The 16,481-nt window shown below is 41.8% G+C and overlaps 1 protein-coding gene across 5 annotated transcripts in view; it reads right to left on the bottom strand.

The window, feature by feature from the left end:
- Positions 1-14,871, bottom strand: part of LOC115093880 (STE20-related kinase adapter protein beta-like) — a 79,839-nt gene extending 64,968 nt beyond the window's left edge. The window contains exons 1-2 of one of the 5 annotated variants that reach the window (XM_029606264.1): positions 14,554-14,871; positions 9,954-10,010 (exon numbers count right to left, since the gene is read on the bottom strand). In XM_029606264.1, coding sequence (XP_029462124.1) covers positions 9,954-9,965 — 12 coding nt within the window. In that variant the 5' untranslated portion in view covers positions 9,966-10,010; positions 14,554-14,871. The remainder of the gene's footprint in view (positions 1-9,953; positions 10,011-14,553) is intronic. The other 4 variants (XM_029606268.1, XM_029606265.1, XM_029606263.1 and 1 more) reach the window with 4 other exon arrangements.
- Between the last annotated feature and the right edge of the window lie 1,610 nt (positions 14,872-16,481).

Here is a 16,481-nt window from a genome sequence, read left to right as displayed (position 1 = left end):
CCAGAACCTCCAGGGTGGCATTCTCTGAAATGCTCCGTGTTCCACACGCAAGTCCCCAGAGGCAGGCAGAACTCCAGAGTTTCAATGCGTGGATGAGACAATGGTGCAGGGAAGAGGGATTCGGTTTTGTAAGGAACTGGGGAAACTTTTGGGGAAGGGGAAGACTTTTCCAAAAGGATGGGCTCCACCTTAACCAGAGTGGAACCAAGCTGCTGGCACTAACTTTTAAAAGGGAGATAGAGCAGCTTTTAAACTAGAACAAGCGGGAAAGCCGACAGTCACTCAGGAGTGCATGGTTCAGAGAAATGTAACCTTGAAGGATACTAATGAAACAGGAGAGTTAGGGCATCCCAACAGAGAGGTTCCATTAAAAGCAAACGTAGTCCATGTGCCTATATGTAAAAAATCACCTGAGCTAAAGATTTACAAATTATCCCAAACAACTGAAAAGCAGGTTGTTAAAACAAGCAAAAACCACACTTTGAAATGTCTGTATGCCAATGCCAGAAGTCTAAGAAGTAAGATGGGTGAGTTAGAGTGTATACAAGTAAATGATGAGATTGTCATAACTGGCATCACAGAGACCTGGTGGAAAGAGGATAACCAATGGGACAGTGCTATATTAGGGTACAAATTATATCGCAATGATAGGGAGGATCAACTTGGTGGGGGAGGGGAGGGGTGTCACTTTACGTCCTGGACGGTATAGATAGAGTCCAACAGGATAAAGATCATACAAGAGACTAAATGCTCAGTAGAATCTATATGGGTAGAAATACCATGTGTGTTGGGTAAAGAGTATAGTGATAGGAGTATACTACCATACACCTGGACAAAATGGTCAAACAGATGATGAAATGCTAGGAGAAATCAGGGAAGCTAACCAATTTGGCAGTGCAATAATAATGGGAGATTTCAATTACCAACTTTGATAATGAAGGGCAAAAAATGTTTTTAATTTAAACCCACCTGTGTGAAGGTGTCAGCAAGCCTGACATTGTTTATCTCAACAGACACCAATCGATCTTTTAATCATTCACCTTCATATGTTTATTTTATTCCAAAATTGTTTTTTGCTTTTTATATTTTTTATAGACTCTTAAATATTTTTTATGAAAAAAGCCCAACATGATCAAATTTAAACTAATAACTGGAAGGGGGACAATAAGTAATCTACACCTCTAACACTAAATTTTAAAAAGGGAAACTGATAAAATGAGGAAAATAGTTAGAAAAAAACTGAAAGGTGCAGCTGCAAAGGTTAAGAGTGTTCAACAGGCTTGGACATTGTTTAAAAATACAATCCTAGAGGCGCAGTCCATATGTATTCCGCGCATTAAGAAAAGTGGAAGGAAGGCAAAACGATTACCGTCATGGTTAAAAGGTGAGGTGAAAGAGGCTATTTTAGCCAAAAAAAAATCCTTCAAAAATTGGAAGAAGGATCCATCTGAAGAAAATAGGATAAAACATAAGCATTGTCAAGGTAAGTGTAAAACATTGATAAGACAGGCGAAGAGAGAGTTTGAAATGAAGTTGGCCATAGAGGCAAAAACTCATAATATAAACTTTTTTAAATATATCCAAAGCAAGAAACCTGTGAGGGAGTCGGTTGGACCATTAGATGACAGAGGGGTTAAAGGGGCTCTTAGGGAAGGTAAGGCCATTGCAGAAAGACTAAATTAATTCTTTGCCTCCGTGTTTACTAATGAGGATGTTGGGGAGATACCAGTTCCAGAGTTGGTTTTCAGGGGTGATGAATCAGATGAACTGAATGAAATCACTGTGAACCTGGAAGATGTAGTAGGCCAGATTGACAAACTAAAGAGTAGCAAATCACCTGGACCGGATGGTATGCATCCTTGGGTTCTGAAGGAACTCAAAAATGAAATTTCTGATCTATTAGTTAAAATTTGTAACCTATCATTAAAATCATCCATTGTACCTGAAGACTGGAGGGTGGCCAATATAACCCCAATATTTAAAAAAGGCTACAGGGGCGATCCGGGTAACTATAGACCAGTGAGCCTGACTTCAGTGCCGGGAAAAATAGTGGAAACTATTCTCAAGATCAAAATCGTAGAGCATATAGAAAGACATGATTTAATGGGACACAGTCAACATGGATTTACCCAAGGGAAGTCTTGCCTAACAAATCTGCTTCATTTTTTTGAAGGGGTTAATAAACATGTGGATAAAGGTGAACCGGTAGATGTAGTGTATTTGGATTTTCAGAAGGTGTTTGACAAAGTCCCTCATGAGAGGCTTCTACGAAAACTAAAAAGTCATGGGATAGGAGGCGATGTCCTTTCGTGGATTACAAACTGGTTAAAAGACAGGAAACAGAGAGTAGGATTAAATGGTCAATTTTCTCAGTGGAAAAGGGTAAACAGTGGAGTGCCTCAGGGATCTGTACTTGGACCGGTACTTTTCAATATATATATAAATGATCTGGAAAGGAATACGACGAGTGAGATTATCAAATTTGCGGATGATACAAAATTATTCAGAGTAGTTAAATCACAAGCAGACTGTGATACATTACAGGAGGACCTTGCAAGACTGGAAGATTGGGCATCCAAATGGCAGATGAAATTTAATGTGGACAAGTGCAAGGTGTTGCATATAGGGAAAAATAACCCTTGCTGTAGTTACACGATGTTAGGTTCCATATTAGGAGCTACCACCCAGGAAAAAGATCTAGGCATCATAGTGGATAATACTTTAAAATCGTCGGCTCAGTGTGCTGCAGCAGTCAAAAAAGCAAATAGAATGTTAGGAATTATTAGGAAGGGAATGGTTAATAGAACGGAAAATGTCATAATGCCTCTGTATTGCTCCATGGTGAGACCGCACCTTGAATACTGTGTACAATTCTGGCTGCTGCATCTCAAAAAATATATATTTGCGATGGAGAAGGTACAGAGAAGGGCAACCAAAATGATAAAGGGGATGGAACAGCTCCCCTATGAGGAAAGGCTGAAGAGGTTAGGGCTGTTCAGCTTGGAGAAGAGACGGCTGAGGGGGGATATGATAGAGGTCTTTAAGATCATGAGAGGTCTTGAACAAGTAGATGTGACTTGATTATTTACACTTTCGAATAACAGAAGGACTAGGGGGCATTCCATGAAGTTAGCAAGTAACACATTTAAGACTAATCGGAGAAAATTCTTTTTCACTCAGCGCACAATAAAGCTCTGGAATTTGTTGCCAGAGGATGTGGTTAGTGCAGTTAGTGTAGCTGGGTTCAAAAAAGGTTTGGATAAGTTCTTGGAGGAGAAGTCCATTAATGGCTATTAATCAATTATACTTAGGGGTAGATCTTTAAAAAATACGCGATCGCGTACTTTTGTTCGCGCCTGGTGCGCGATTTTATAAGATACGCGCGTAGCGTATCTTATAAAATCGTGGCTACGCGCGTAGCCACGCGTATCTTATAAAATCCGGGGTCTGCACGCGCAAGGGGGTGCACATTTGTGCAACCTGCGCGCGCCGAGCCCAGCGGCGCTGCCTGTTCCCTCCGAGGCCGCTCTGATTTTGGAGCGGCCTCGGAGGGAACTTTCCTTCGCCCTCCCCCACCTCCCCCGGCCCTATCTAAACCCCCCCCTACCTTTGTCGGCAAAGTTACGCCTGCTGAAAGCAGGCGTAACTTTGCGCGCGCCGGCCGGCAGCCCCGCTCATGTTCCGGTCCTGGGGGCTGGTCCGGAGGCCTTGACCACACCCCCGGGCTGGCGCCACGCCCCCGGGCTGGCAGAACGCCCCCGGATACGCCCCCTCCCGCCCCTTTTTCGAAAGCCCCGGGACTTAGGCACACCGGCGCACGAGGGCCCTGCGCACGTAAATCCAGAAGGATTTACGCGCGCAGGGCTTTTAAAATCCACCCCTAAGGGAATAGCCACTGCTATTAATTGCATCAGTAGCATGGGTTCTTCTTAGTGTTTGGGTAATTGCCAGGTTCTTGTGGCCTGGTTTTGGCCTCTGTTGCAAACAGGATGCTGGGCTTGATGGACCCTTGGTCTGACCCAGCATGGCAATTTCTTATGTTCTTATGAGTGCCAATAAAGGAGTTGGAAGCTGGCAATATCCATGCCATCACGGTACAATCCCCTGCCGCCTGCACAGTTGCTTGCTCCCCTTACCCCATGGGAACAGAGGAGTCCAAAAGCCTGAGATGAATAGGCAGGAGGCGGCCCCATTTCAATGTCGCATGTGGGGCAGAATGAGCTCACCATGCTAAGAGCATAGTAGCTCCACAGGCAGCACATCGCTGGCCATGGTTCATTCCAGCAGCAAGCCAGAGGCAGACCAGGAACATGGGTTATGGGAGAGAACTGTGTAGAAACTAGCAGATGGCTCTTGACATCGGCTGAGATTGCTTTGCAGCACTCACCTCTTCAGAAAGAGCCAGGCCCCGCAGATGCTGCACAAACACTCTTTCTCTTTGAATCCCTGCTTCCTGTAAACCAGCTCTCTCCTTTATTTGCAGTAAAACCTTACGAAGGGTTTTGCCACAAAGGAAGGGGAGGGGAGAGAGAGAATAAGTGAGGGGAACTACCATTCCACTGGTGAAAACAAAAGGCCCTAGGAAGTAAAGCTATTCAATAGGAGAAACTGGCTCAAGAAGAGGTATTGCTGAAGGAGCAAGCCAGCCTTTGCTTAACCTGGATCTTGCTGCATCAATCCATACATGTCCTTCATCTGCTGGAGACAGAGACTACTGTAAGAGCCCAGACTGCACCTCCATTCATCCAGGGATGTGATGGAAGAAAAGGTACATCCTCTGCCTACATTAGCTGGGGGCCAGAGTAAACTCATTTGTCTTGTCTGGTGTACTAGGATAATAAGGAAGGGGAAGTTTTCACAGCCACTGGGAAGGAGGGAATCTCAGTAGTCAAATGCAATGGACACCTATAAGAGGAATTCACATGGGACCCCAGGCTCCAAAAGGAGATGCAGCCTGTGGTTCCCTACCAAGCACTCAAGCTATGATGGACGAGTTATAGAGGGTGGAGAATGATGCCTACTCAAGGAGTCAAAAAAAAATAAAAATAGATAAATGAAAAGGCTCAAGGCATCTCAGGCAGCGTTACTAGTCAGGCAGATTTCACACCCAATTGGGCTAGTTTTGGAGATTGACTGTGGGAAATTTGGGGCTTTTGTGGATTGCGTTTTTTTGGGCTACTTTTAAGGGCGTGTGCGTTTTTTTGTGCGCTTTTGAGAAACCACGTTTTAAAACTCCATCTTCTGAGTTCTCGAAAATGGGATTCCTTATTCTCCTGCACATCTGCCTCTCTTGTTAACTTTCTAAGGCCGTTCAGGGGTAGAGGAGACTCTCCTGGAACGGTGCCCTCCCTGGGAGCTGCGGCTTCGCTATTTCATTCTTGCATAAGCTATCTCCTGAAAAACTGAGGTTTTGATAGGGAAAGCACCATGGAGGGTGATCCAACAGCAATCGCTCCCTGGGGGGGGAAAACTGGCAGCGATTTCTTTTCTCAAAGAAAAATTTAGAAAGTGCCATCACATAGGGGTAGATTTTAAAAGGCCTGCACGCACACATGGACGTGGCTATTTTATAACATGAGTGCATCGGTACGCGAATGTTATAAAATGCGGTTCCCGCGTGCACATTAAAATCTGGTGCGCATGTGTGGGCAGGTGGCTTCCTCTGCGTGCGGGGGCGATTTTAAAAGAATCGCGTGATGACGAGATCAGGCCTTTGCCCAGTTCCCTCCCAGGCCGCTTCAATAAAGGAGCGGACTGGGAGGCAACTTCCCTAACCCTATCCTTTCCCCCCACTCTTCCCTGACCCCTAAACCTACCCTAGCTATCGCCAATTTTTTTGTTTTTATGCTCCTCCGGAGCAGAAGTAAACTCCGCATGCCGACTGGTGAATAAAACGAGAAGCTTAGGAGTGAGTGCCGAGGTGGTGACCTGGATTGCAAATTGGTTGACGGACAGAAGACAATGTGTGATAGTAAACGGAACTTTCTCTGAAGAGAGAGCGGTTTTAAGTGGTGTACCGCAAGGATCGGTTTTGGGACCGGTCCGGTTCAATATCTTTGTGAGCGACATTGCGGACGGGATAGAAGGTAAGGTTTGTCTTTTTGCGGATGACACTAAGATCTGCAACAGAGTGGACACGCCGGAAGGAGTGGAGAGAATGAGACGGGATTTAAGGAAACTGGAAGAGTGGTCAAAGATATGGCAGCTGAGATTCAATGCCAAGAAGTGCAAAGTCATGCATATGGGGAGTGGAAATCCGAATGAACTGTATTCGATGGGGGGGGGAAAGGCTGATGTGCACGGAGCAGGAGAGGGACCTTGGGGTGATGGTGTCTAATGATATGAAGTCTGCGAAACAATGCGACAAGGCGATAGCAAAAGCCAGAAGAATGCTGGGCTGCATAGAGAGAGGAATATCGAGTAAGAAAAGGGAAGTGATTATTCCCTTGTACAGGTCCTTGGTGAGGCCTCACCTGGAGTACTGTGTTCAGTTCTGGAGACCGTATCTACAAAGACAAGATGGAAGCGGGACAGAGAAGGGCGACCAAGAAGGTGGAGGATCTTCATCGGATGACATACGAGGAGAGATTGAAGAATCTAAATATGTACACCCTGGAGGAAAGGAGGAGCAGGGGTGATATGATTCAGACTTTCAGATACTTGAAAAACTTTAATGATCCAAAGACAACGACAAACCTTTTCCGTCGGAAAAAAATCAGCAGAACCAGAGGTCACGAGCTGAGGCTCCAGGGAGGAAGACTAAGAACCAATGTCAGGAAGTATTTCTTCACGGAAAGGGTGGTGGATGCCTGGAATGCCCTTCCGGAGGAAGTGGTGAAGTCTAAAACTGTGAAAGACTTCAAAGGGGCGTGGGATAAACACTGTGGATCCATAAAGTCTTGTGGGCATGAATAAAGAGGAGGCAGCAAAACACTGCACGGAGCGGCAGTAGCCACAGAGGCATTCACGGAGCGGGATGCCAGTGGCCAGTGGTTTGTGTTCCACCTTCACGGAGCGGAAGTATGGAGGGCTGCCATCTCCAAAAAACAAAACAAAAAACAAACAAACAAACAAGAGGTGGGTAAGAGTATGGGGCAGGGGTGTGGCTGCTTGTTGCGGCGGTTGCTACCCCTGATTGAGCTGGATGTTCACTGGGATGCGGATACGGCGCTGCTCTCTGCATTGGTGGAGGGGTGGAAGGGAATTGGGGCCGGAGGGTGCTGGAAGCCAATAGTGACGGGTGGGAGGGAGAAAAAAAAAGGGGGGGGGGGGAGATTAAAAAAAAAAAAAAATGGATAAACTGCGTAGCTTGCTGGGCAGACTGGATGGGCCGTTTGGTCTTCTTCTGCCGTCATTTCTATGTTTCTATGGCTGCCAGCATGCGCTTCCCCGGGACAATGTCTAATGGCGCTGTCCTGGCCTGCTCCCCCCACCCAGACCCTTTCTTCAGGCCTGGCACTTCTGCATGTATCGGGAGTTACACGCATGGCCGGGCCCTTTCTAAAATGAGATCAACACGCAGGGCCCGGCCACACGCATAACCCCCATTATTTGTGTGTGCAGGCCTTTTAAAATTGACTCTGCTCCTTGAAAAGGTATTATTTAAGGAAAGGTTGGCAACACGTTAACGAGAAATGCTCAGTGAAAAATTCCTTCTCTTTTAGGCTGTGTCTTTATCCCTACTTTCCTCCTTTGTTGCTGGTGATGCGTTTTACCAGCCCAAGGGCGGGTTTGTGTGCCTTGCTGTTTCATACATTGCATCGATCCTGCTGAGGATTATACAATATGGATGTGCAGGGCTTTGGTAATTCAGGTGCAGCATTAGGAAATCAGGTTATTAAATCTAGTTTAAACATACTACAGATAACATTTATTCACAATGACGATTGTGCAACACAACGAAATGTTGATTAGAATTTCAAGAAACATTTTTGGTAGATTTTTAGAACAAATGTTTATAGGGCAGGGATGTAAATATTTTCTTTCATCAGCTTTCCTAGCCAAATCATTTATTTGTTCAAGCCTTCTTGTTTTCTTACCGAATCAAAGGGGTGACAGACCCTGCAAGGATGATCATATCTTCCAGGAAAGTTTGTATTATGTAACCACAGAATTTGCTGGCAGTCAGGCTGAGAGAGCGGGAGCTGATTATAAAATCACATAATCTTGCCACAAAAGAAACTAGGACAATCTCAGCCTAAAAAATTTCACTGTAATAGATTTTGTTTTTAAAGGATGTTTGAACAGAGCAGGCTAAGGAGAGTAAACAAATGGATGTGCAGATCTGCTTTTTTTTTTTTTATATCCATAGTTATTAGACGCAGGATTTTTTGTCAATTTGTCTGCATGCAATGCAGGACTTTGTGTAGAAATCTTGCATAACTAAAATTTGATTTGCATTGTTTAGTTCTGTATAGTGGTTATAGCCTATAATAGGAACTATAAATTTTGGGCTAGATTTTGTGATTGGTTGGGCTATAAAACTTTTTGGCATCTGGCAACACTGATCTCAGCTTTGGAAATCCCCATCATAAATAACAATGAATGGGAATGTAGCATGGTACAAAGAGGCTGGAAGCTCGGTTATATAGGATGGTGAGCCAGACCAAAACACAAACAGAGAAGAAACGTCTAATTCATTTGTTGGGATGATTATTAATATTTTTTAAAAATCCAGTTCAGAAGTACAATCCCTTGATATACAGAAGAGACAAGTTCCTGTAATTTTTCTGTATACTGAAATTCCATATATCAAAACCTATTTTCCCATTGACTTCCATTAAAAACCTGAAGATGCATTCCTGTATACACCTAGGAAGGAGGTGCCTTTAATAAGTCTCCTGTTGAACAAAAAGTGCCTCCTCCAAGATATAAATGAATGTGAAACACTATTTTCAGTTATTTTATCAGTCCTTGACTCTTTGATATGTTTCTTGTTCTTTGTTCCCATATTTCTTCTAACAAAATTCCATTATAGTTCATTTCAATTCTGTAAATCAAATTTAGGCCCCCAAAAAAACTATTCAGATTTATTTCAAGAAGTGAAACCTCTCCTAGGCAGTGCCACCTTAAAACCAGAAAAAAAAACAACCTCTTAAATCCAGACAAAGAGAGGAGCTCCTTGTTTCTCTGAAGTTCTTGCATTTCTTTTAAAGGCTTAAGTGCTGAAAAATGTTAATTTTTCTGACTTTATTTCTTACTCTTCCTGCCCCACACCCACCCAATCCCATCTTCTCCTGATATATCAACTTTGAGAAAGTGAAGATATGATTTCCTGCTTCTTTACCACCACAATAATCCTCCCTTTTCTGGTTTTTTTCCCAACAATTCCTTTATGGATTTTTTCTTGTAAACTATTTCTTCATTAACAGGTACCACATGTACTGACAAATAATCAGACTAACCAGCAAGAGCCAACAATCATCGTCAATATCAGCTATTCCAAACAAAATCCCACCACCATCGTTTGAAACCCACACCTTTTGTATCCAAACCTCCCATTTCCCTTTGTACCCACCCCTTCTTCCCAAATGATCCTTTGATTTTAAGCAAAACCTCTTAACTATTTGTCTGCATGTCTTGACTATAATTTAAGCTTCAAAGAGCAGGGATTGACTTGGACATACGTCTGTACAGTCTGTAGTGCTATATTAAGGGTCCACAAAAACAATCCAGGAAGGCCACAAACCAGTGGTTTTCAGGATGTCCTCAGTGAATATGCATGAAATGTATCTGCAGGCACTTCCTCCACTCTATGGAAATATCCCTCATGCATAATGGTTTGTGGCTCTCCAGGATTGAATTTGGAAATGCCTGTGTTAATATTCAGTAATAGTATTAGGGTAATAAATTATGTCAGGACCCTACCAGGGTGCATTAATCCCAGTGTGCTGAATGGGGAGAGCACCAACCACATGATACAAACTAGCATGAAGAAATACAGACTTACTTACCAAGCAAGACATGGAATCTCTTTAGGTCTTTGAATAATTCACATGAACCCATTTGTCCTATAAGCAGAGATCACAGAATTAGTTTACTCCAAACCAAGGAAGCCTGGAGCTAATACTATTTTCGTATAAGTATAAGAACAATAAAATAAAATACAGCCACAGATAAGAAAATTGTAGTTTGGGTGTGTGTATAGTTTTTTTGGGTTGTTGTTTTTTTTTTTTTGTTTTGTTTTTTTTAACAGAATCAGTCATCAAAACAGTGGAGTGCCTCAGGGATCTGTACTTGGATAGGTGCTTTTCAATAAATGCATAAATGATCTGGAAATGAATACGATGAGTGAGGTAATCAAATTTGCAGATGATACAAAATTATTCAGAGTAGTTAAATCACAAGCGGATTGTGATAAATTGCAGGAGGACCTTGCGCGACTGGAAGATTGGGCATCCAAACGGCAGATAAAATTTAATGTGGACAGGAGCAAGATGATGCATATAAGGAAAAATAACCCATGCTGCATTTACACGATGTTAGGTTCCATATTAGGAGCTACTACTCAAGAAAAAGACCCAAGCATCATAGTAGGTAATACATTGAAATCATCGGCTCAGTGTGTGTGTGGCAGCAGTCAAAAAGGGCAAACAGAATGTTAGGAATTATTAGGAAGGGAATGGTTAATAAAATGGAAAATGTCATATAGCCTCTGTATCCCTCTATGATGAAACCACACCTTGAATACTGTGTACAATTCTGGTCACTGCATCTCAAAAAAGATATAGTTGCGATGGAGAAGGTACAGAGAAGGGCAACCAAAATGATAAAGGGGATGGAACAGCTCACCTATGAGGAAAGACTGAAGAGGTTAGGGCTGTTCAGCTTGGAGAAGAGTTGGCTGGTGGGGGGGCGAATATGATAGAGGTCTATAAAATCATGAGAGGTCTAGAATGGGTAAATGTGAATCGGTTATTTACACTTTCAGAGATTGACTAGGGGGCACTCCATGAAGTCAGCATGTGACACATTTAAAACAAATCAGAGAAAATTCTTTCACTCAACACACAATTAAGCTCTGGAATTTGTTGCCAGAGGATGTGGTTAGGGAGGTTGGTGTAGCTGGGTTCAAAAATGGTTTGGATAAGTTCTTGGAGGAGAAGTCCATTAACTGCTATTAATCAAGCTGACTTAGGGAATATCTATTGCATGGGATCTACTTAATGTTTGGGTACTTGCCAGGCACTTGTAACCTGGATTGACCACTGTTGGAAACAGTGGCCACTGTTGGAAACAGTATGGCAACTTCTTATGTTCTTATGCATAAATTATAGCAGTGACTAATGTACAACCGGTATATTTGAGGATTGCCACTTTCACTCAAGATAAAATACCAAATTTCAACCAATAAATAATTTAATTTGAGTAGCACACTTCACCATCAGGAGCTACAATAATTTCTAGGGTTAGCTATCATAGCTATGCACAGAATAATCATTTTAGTTATGATGTGTATAATTGTTTTCTTTTATCATATTCAAAATCATTTTCTGAGGAGGTATGTAATTAAAGCTGCTGAAATTAATTGCATGTCAGCACTAAGTACAATGAAGAAATTGCCGAGAACACTTTTTTTTTGTAACATACCATATACAAATTACACTGATATGAAGTTAGACCCAGAACTATTCCAGCCTACTTTCCAAGACATGCACATGTGTCCAGGATATGTGGATATGGATTGATAAAAAATAAAACCCACCCTACTCAGAATCCTCATGTCCCCCCTGACATAACCTCAAAATTTCATGTCAATGATCCCAAACAGAAAAGTTATTAGAGAGGACACACAAATGATCTCATAAACCTTCTTTCTCTTTGGAAGGTAGGCTAAAAAAATACTTCTGTTATTACATATACAAGCATATACCGGTAGTTATCAAAACCAAAGCATTATTGGTTCAGATAGAAACTTATTGTTGTAGCCTGTTTAGTAGGTCCAGTAGTTTAATTCTAATAGCCAATGTGTGGCAACAGATCAAAGGACAGATGAAAAATTGCTAATACAGCTGTATTTCAGTTTGTAACATACAGGATTATTTTTACCTATCTCAGGAGAGTAATCTTTAATCTAAAACTAATGTACATCCCCAAATGATGTCATGAAATACACATTAAAATTGCTAGGCACCAAAAATCGTATAGGGTTCACTAAATTATTTAAACCAATCAATTACCACACCAGGTGGAAAGTGTCCCATATAAATGCTCAACAGTATCTTTGGAATATTAAAAAGGAAACATCCTCTTGAAAATACAATTAATTTCTTTTAACGATGTTTTCATTACTCAAAAGAATTTTTTAGGAAGGAAGTGGATTGTTTCATAAACTTCAATGCACTACTGACTTGTAGTGCCTTGTGTGGATTTTAATCATGAACGTTCCACCTCCTACCCAATGAAGTTTTTTTTCAAAGTTTTTTATGAATTGCAGTGTGCTTTAAAAAGATATAATAACTATTCTTAACGGCAGTGTTGGTTAAAGTCCCGCATCATTCATTATTAACACCAACCAAGTGGTTGAAAATTACCCTTGCCGTTCAATGATAACACAGACTCCGTTTGAAAACTTACTGTCCACCCGACAAGGCCTTGTTTCTGACCCAACAGGGTCTTTCTTCAGGGGAAGTCGATCGGCATTATTAACATGGTCGGATGTTACTTATCTTGTGCTTGTTATCCTTCAAATGCCTCACCAAAAGGCTATAGGATGCTGCATAAATCAGAGATTGTAGAGGAACCTCCTTCCTTCACTGCTGAATGATTCTTTAAAGTTTTCACGAGCTGAAAAGCTTCGTTGCTCTACCATGTTGAAATGAAGTTGAACGCTCTCCACCAACGCTCAATGCTCTGCGGGCTCAGAGGGATTTAAACTCCATATCCTTTTGTGCAGTGATCTGACCTATCATTCTTCAGACATAAAATGAACGTGATGATGCAGAAACTTAAATCAGATTTAAATCCCTCTGAGCCCGCAGAGCATTGAGCGTTGGTGGAGAGCGTTCAACTTCATTTCTACATGGTAGAGCAACGAAGCTTTTCAGCTCGTGAAAACTTTAAAGAATCATTCAGCAGTGAAGGAAGGAGGTTCCTCTACAATCTCCGATTTATGCAGCATCCTATAGCCTTTTGGTGAGGCATTTGAAGGATAACAAGCACAAGATAAGTAACATCCGACCATGTTAATAACGCCGATCGACTTCCCCTGAAGAAAGACCCTGTTGGGTCAGAAACAAGGCCTTGTCGGGTGGACAGTAAGTTTTCAAACGGAGTCTGTGTTATCATTGAACGGCAAGGGTAATTTTCAACCACTTGGTTGGTGTTAATAATGAATGATGCGGGACTTTAACCAACACTGCCGTTAAGAATAGTTATTATATCTTTTTAAAGCACACTGCAATTCATAAAAAACTTTGAAAAAAAAACTTCATTGGGTAGGAGGTGGAACGTTCATGATTAAAATCCACACAAGGCACTACAAGTCAGTAGTGCATTGAAGTTTATGAAACAATCCACTTCCTTCCTAAAAAATTCTTTTGAGTAATGAAAACATCGTTAAAAGAAATTAATTGTATTTTCAAGAGGATGTTTCCCTTTTAATATTCCAAAGATACTGTTGAGCATTTATATGGGACACTTTCCACCTGGTGTGGTAATTGATTGGATGAAATACACATTAGCATACAAATACTGAAAATCAATCCACTTTTCAGTTCTGGGTCCTGATATAAGTATTTGTACATGATATTATCTACCCTGAAATGTTTGCAAGTCTTTTTCTTAAAACTGTTAAAATGTAATTTCCCAATTTCTCCTATTCTGCTACCAAAACCTCGCTAAACTGTAAACCGATGTGATGTGCAAACGAACATCGGTATAAAAAAAAGATTTAAATAAAAAAAAAAATAATTTAAATTGTTTTGCTCCTTCTGATAATCTGAGTTTTTGTGTAAAATAATGTGTTTGCCATGTTAGTCCACTTTTATTTGTTACTAATCATTCTAATTCATACTAATAGATCAAAATGATCTGGAACGCCTAAATAAACAAACAAACAAATAAAAAAATAAAAATAAATAGCTTTAGATGCTGGTAGGCAGACTACAAGCAGCAGGTGTTGTCTTGAGTGCAGTCCAGTCAATGCACATCCTTATCTTGATTTACATTTAGTTTGCATAATTCTAGGTTATTTACATGTTTTATATACCGCTAATTTCCAAAATAAATTCATAAGATATTGCTTGAAAAGTTTATCTTTCCTTTGGAAGTTATGCAACAATTATACATTTGGTGTCTTTCTGGGAAGGAAAGCTCGTTATGATGGGATTCACAAAATATTTTGAAATAGAGTTCATATGCTTTTGGACAGTACCTTCGTTCAATACAACCTCAAAATATTCAACAATTGTAACATGCATACATCCATCCCGGCCCTGAAGTACAAAATCTAGCTAACAATTTTAGTAGTAACTTACATGACAGCTCCCAAGGGACCATTTCTATGCAGTAATAATAATAAATAAATGGTCCTAAATGACATATAGCCCTCACATCTCGAAATCCTGCTCTCGGTCCCTTCCTTACCCTGACGGGACTGGACGCTCGGCGCAGCCACTTCCAGACTCCCCAGGAACTAAACCCAGCACCAGAATCGAAATCCCCGCAAAAAGACGATGGAAGCAGCACTAACTCCAAAACGGGACAACCGGCTGTGTTAGCCACCTGTAGACAAAGTAGATGGGCTCCGGATCAGACCCGCCGAAGCCGGGGAGGCAGGCAAGCAAGCAAGCAAAACTTCCAGCTCCGCCTCGGCAGATAGAAAGCCAGGCAAGGGCATAACATCATCAGAACGCGACATAGAAGCGAAATCACAGTCCTGGCACCCTGCCGCCAAACAGACCCTTACTTATGACCCGAGTTGGGCGCTCCCGCTCTCGTCGCGTTGAGATGACGCACTGAAGCCGTCCCACCTCCTGTTTCTGTGCGGTGCCAGTTGGCCAGCCGCTGGCGGTTGGTTTTTGTCCAGTGACGGGAGCCGCGAAGAGTGAGGCTGCGACGACCGGAGGCATCTTCTGTCCTTTTTGCTCTCTCATTCCGGTACGGAGCCCGTCCCAGAGAAGCGGGTGAGAAAGGGGAATGGGGTAGATAGCGGGGCCCGTGAAGAAGGGACGCTGGTGACCTTATTTTTAGACAGCAGGACGGCAGGGAGCCTGATCTGGCGACCGCCTCCTGTTCCTTAGCCCCCGTCCTGCCCTTACCGCTAGTTCTGTGGAAGAAGGTCCCCTCCCTATTCTGCTCCACTCCCAGTCCGTTCAGGTTTAGTTCATTTGGCTTCACACCCATCAAATTCTTAATTATGTATGTATTAATTTCTATTTACACTCAAGGATGTTCTTTCTGTGATTATGTATTCAGGAAGAAAACATCTATGAAAATATTAATTTTGTTTGTGTTTGCTCTTAATAAAGGAGCTGACGCCAAAAAAAGTATTCTGTAGGCACAGAATGGAGAAAAAAAATCCTTACTGACTAAAAACCCTCTTAATTCAATCATCCAAGGGTAAAAACTGCCTGCCTTCCTGTCTGGGATTAGTGTAGAATTGACTGTCTGGTCTCCCAGGACGAATGCAAGCAGGGAGAGGCTAGAGGAAATATGCTTCCATTACAGTATTAGCAATACGTAGGAAATAGTAATGACCCGAAAGAAACCTATGGGTTGTGTCCCCCGTCCCCCCCCCCCCCCCCCCCATCTAACCTATATTATCATCTTCACTGTGTTTCTTGCTTTTAAGTGGAGGTTGAGAAGATAAAAATAGTAACAATTTTAAGTTATGGATTACATACAAAGGATTCTTAGTTGAAACAAAAGTGAAAGGGAGATAGAGATCAACTAAGGACTGTAACTGTCATTATGAAAGAAAACAAATTGGTAAACTGGAATAAACCTTGCAGCCCTTATTTGCCCTCATAGTTTATTTCTGATTAAATTCTGACATAACTATATTCAGGTAGAGCTTCCTTTAGTTATTTTATATTTTGGAGAATGGTTAAATGTTATTAGTATAGCATGTATGAAAGGGCTGGCTTTATGTATGTTTCACTGATAAAGTCTTGGTTTATCTTTACCTAATATGAGAAAATGACCAAAGCCAGTCTGCCCAGCAAGTTTCTTATGGTAGTAATGTTGCTCCGAGCAGGTTATCCTCTTGTTTCTGTTAAGGGTAGGAACTGCTGCTCCATGCAAATTACCCCCAAACCTTATGTTAAGGGTAGCAATATTCACACATTCATGTTCTTTTTGGCAAATAAGTCTTAGGAATTATGAAAGCCGCTCATTAATTATTTCTGTTTCCATACTTTTTGAAGGAAAGAAAGTCAGTACTTATCCAGTTATCTGGCTGTGGTTAGCCATTGCCACTTAGCCGAATAAGTACGGACTTATCTGGTTAAGTAGAGACAGCTATCCAGCCAGATAAATAC

This window comes from Rhinatrema bivittatum, chromosome 6 (assembly GCF_901001135.1).
Source record: "Rhinatrema bivittatum chromosome 6, aRhiBiv1.1, whole genome shotgun sequence".
NCBI classification, from domain to species: Eukaryota; Metazoa; Chordata; class Amphibia; order Gymnophiona; family Rhinatrematidae; genus Rhinatrema; species Rhinatrema bivittatum.
The sequence above is the reverse complement of the archived record's forward strand: the minus strand, read 5'-3'. Positions and strand labels throughout refer to the sequence as shown.